This window comes from Camponotus vicinus, unplaced genomic scaffold (assembly GCF_025532165.1).
Source record: "Camponotus vicinus isolate PSW18456_S1 unplaced genomic scaffold, iyCamVici1.0 SCAF_3, whole genome shotgun sequence".
NCBI classification, from domain to species: domain Eukaryota; kingdom Metazoa; phylum Arthropoda; class Insecta; order Hymenoptera; family Formicidae; genus Camponotus; species Camponotus vicinus.
Genome location: NW_028141967.1, coordinates 12,752,859 through 12,755,111, shown reverse-complemented (window position 1 = coordinate 12,755,111; position 2,253 = coordinate 12,752,859). Strand labels below are relative to the sequence as shown.

General features: G+C 52.1%; 1 protein-coding gene across 1 annotated transcript; it reads right to left on the bottom strand.

Moving 5' to 3' along the window:
- Positions 1-1,276: 1,276 nt before the first annotated feature.
- LOC145969075 (uncharacterized) lies at positions 1,277-1,785 on the bottom strand. The gene is made up of 2 exons (XM_083094934.1): positions 1,757-1,785; positions 1,277-1,655 (listed from the first exon to the last, which is right to left on the bottom strand). The coding sequence occupies exons 1-2, from the start codon at positions 1,783-1,785 to the stop codon at positions 1,277-1,279; spliced, it is 408 nt and encodes a 135-aa protein (XP_082951060.1).
- Between the last annotated feature and the right edge of the window lie 468 nt (positions 1,786-2,253).

Genomic DNA, 2,253 nt, shown 5'->3' with positions numbered 1-2,253 from the left:
ATCTATAGTTAGAACAAGAGACAATTATCACTCTACGAATGTCAAGATACCTACTCAACATAGAAAAGACAAGTTTCTCGGACAAAAATAATAATCATGGACATAAATCTTGATTATTATAAGCAATTCGACACACGAGCACAAGACATTACAAAAACAAACAGATTCTCATAAGAGATATAAAGACAAACAATATCGAAAAAGAAAAAAAACAAATAACATGGAAGATAATATGGGAGTTAACGTTGGACAATCAAACAGAGTCATCTATGATATGTTGTGACTCGGCAAACGATGACGGCATGACATCGGAAGATCTTCTGACTATACAGGAACTATGTCATAATAAAAAAGTTAAAGTAAAAGATCTTTTACAAGTAATAAGAATTCTTCTATAAAATCATCATATGACAAAAAATGTACTTAAAAAACTTATTATGGAACGCTAGAGGCATTAAAAATAAAAAATGGGAAATAACTAATTACGCAAAAACTATGATGTTATACTTATTACTGAATCACATCTTATGGATATAGACAAATTCAGTTTTCCAGACTTTAATATTCTCACAAGGGGAGGGCACGACCTTCGGAACACCGATTTGAATAAAATTTTAACTGTGTATACTACTCGATTAAAGAAGTATTTGAGGAAAGCGAGAGGATGCACCTCTCAGCCGTTTTTGAAAAAAACCAACTTAAAAATATGCCGTATCTTGTATACCGGTGAATATAGACCGATCATCGAGTAAGCAGCGTAGCTTGGGCGGTAAAGCCCGAGACTATTACGCTGCTGGTTACAGGTTCGATCCCAGCCTTTCTTTTTTTTTTTAACATGGGGAAATGCATTTACGCATACCCCCGCCAAGTAGAGTTTGTAGGCGGGAGTTATGCGGGACTCCGGGAGTATGACCTCCCGATTACCCGCTAAAACCCCATGGTGACCACTTCGCACGCACTTGGGAGGGCCACGGGATCGCTTGTGCATTTATCCGCGACCCTCCCTGCGTGCTACGACCCCTCTCTTGTGTTGAGAGGGGTCCCTCCGCGGGTGGTGGAGTTAGGGTGTTGGACACCCCACCCCCCTACGGGTATATGACGGCGAGACTCGGTCACCCAGTCTCGCCGTCCCTCTGGGGAGGGACCTGATGGCGGGGGACTCCTACTACTTTACCGTAAGAGCCTCCACGGTCCCTAGCTGAAGGGAGGAAATAAAGACCTCCCCTCGGCCTGCCTCCAGAGGAGGTGCAGGGATAGTAGTTTCCTGCCGGGGGCGCTAAAGGAATTGACGGGCATATGCCCTTCTCCTCGCGCCCCCCCTCCTCCTGCGGATGGGATCGGAGGACGGATCGTCCTCGCGGTCCCGTTCCGCGGCCTCCTTCTGCGACATAACTTCCTCGCAGAAGGAGACCATGGCGCCCCAGGCATCCTCGCTTTCGACCATGGCCGAAACCACAGCCGAGAGCGAGAGATCCTCGCCAATGACACTCCTCAGGACACGGCGCTGCACATCCCACGAAGGACAAACCTCGAGGGTGTGCTGCGCCGTGTCCCGGACCTCCGTACAGTAATGACACTGAGTCGTCGGCTCGCGCCTAGCCTTCTCGTGCAGGTACTCACCGAAGCACCCATGCCCGGTGAGCACCTGCACCGTCCTGAAAGGGAGTTCACTCTTTTTTTTTTTTAACACAGGGGAAATCTTCATGGATACCCTCTCTCCCCGGGGGGGGGAGCGGGGGTTATGCCGGACTCTTACCGGCTAAAACCCCTGCGGGTGTCCTCCATAGCGGTCACACGGGGGAGCCACGGGTACGCCAAAGGCATTCTTCCGCGACTCCCCCACCGCAGTTCCTCCATTGTAGCCGGGAGGGTGGACACCTCCCGGTTCCGCCTTAGGGATTTATCTCGGTGGCAGGTCCCCCGCCCCCACCACGCTCCCCCTGCTGTGGCCTCTAGTAGCGGGGCCTCTGCTGACGCTGCATGGGGAGGGGGGAGGGGGGGCGCCAGGCGGGCCATAAAGCCCCCACAGCCCCAAAACCTCCCCCGGACATCCCCACCTACCTTCCTGATGCAGTGGGGGGGGAGGAAATTTCAGATGGAGTCCCCCCCGAGTCCGGTCCCGCGGTGGGGCCAGAGACCCAAGCAGCCTCCTCCTCCCCCGCCGGATCCTCCTGAAGGGAGTTCACTCTGCCGCCGATCCACCCAGTCATCGAGGACCGGGCGGATGGCCCCGACAACTCTGAGGCCGACCCT

Excerpts from the sequence above, each read along its gene's own strand:
- LOC145969075 (XM_083094934.1), bottom strand. The coding sequence starts at position 1,785 with ATGGAGGACACCCGCAGGGGTTTTAGCCG. Across the intron at positions 1,656-1,756 it reads ACCCGCAGGGGTTTTAGCCG|GACGGTGCAGGTGCTCACCG; the intron begins GTAAGAGTCCGG and ends ACTCCCTTTCAG.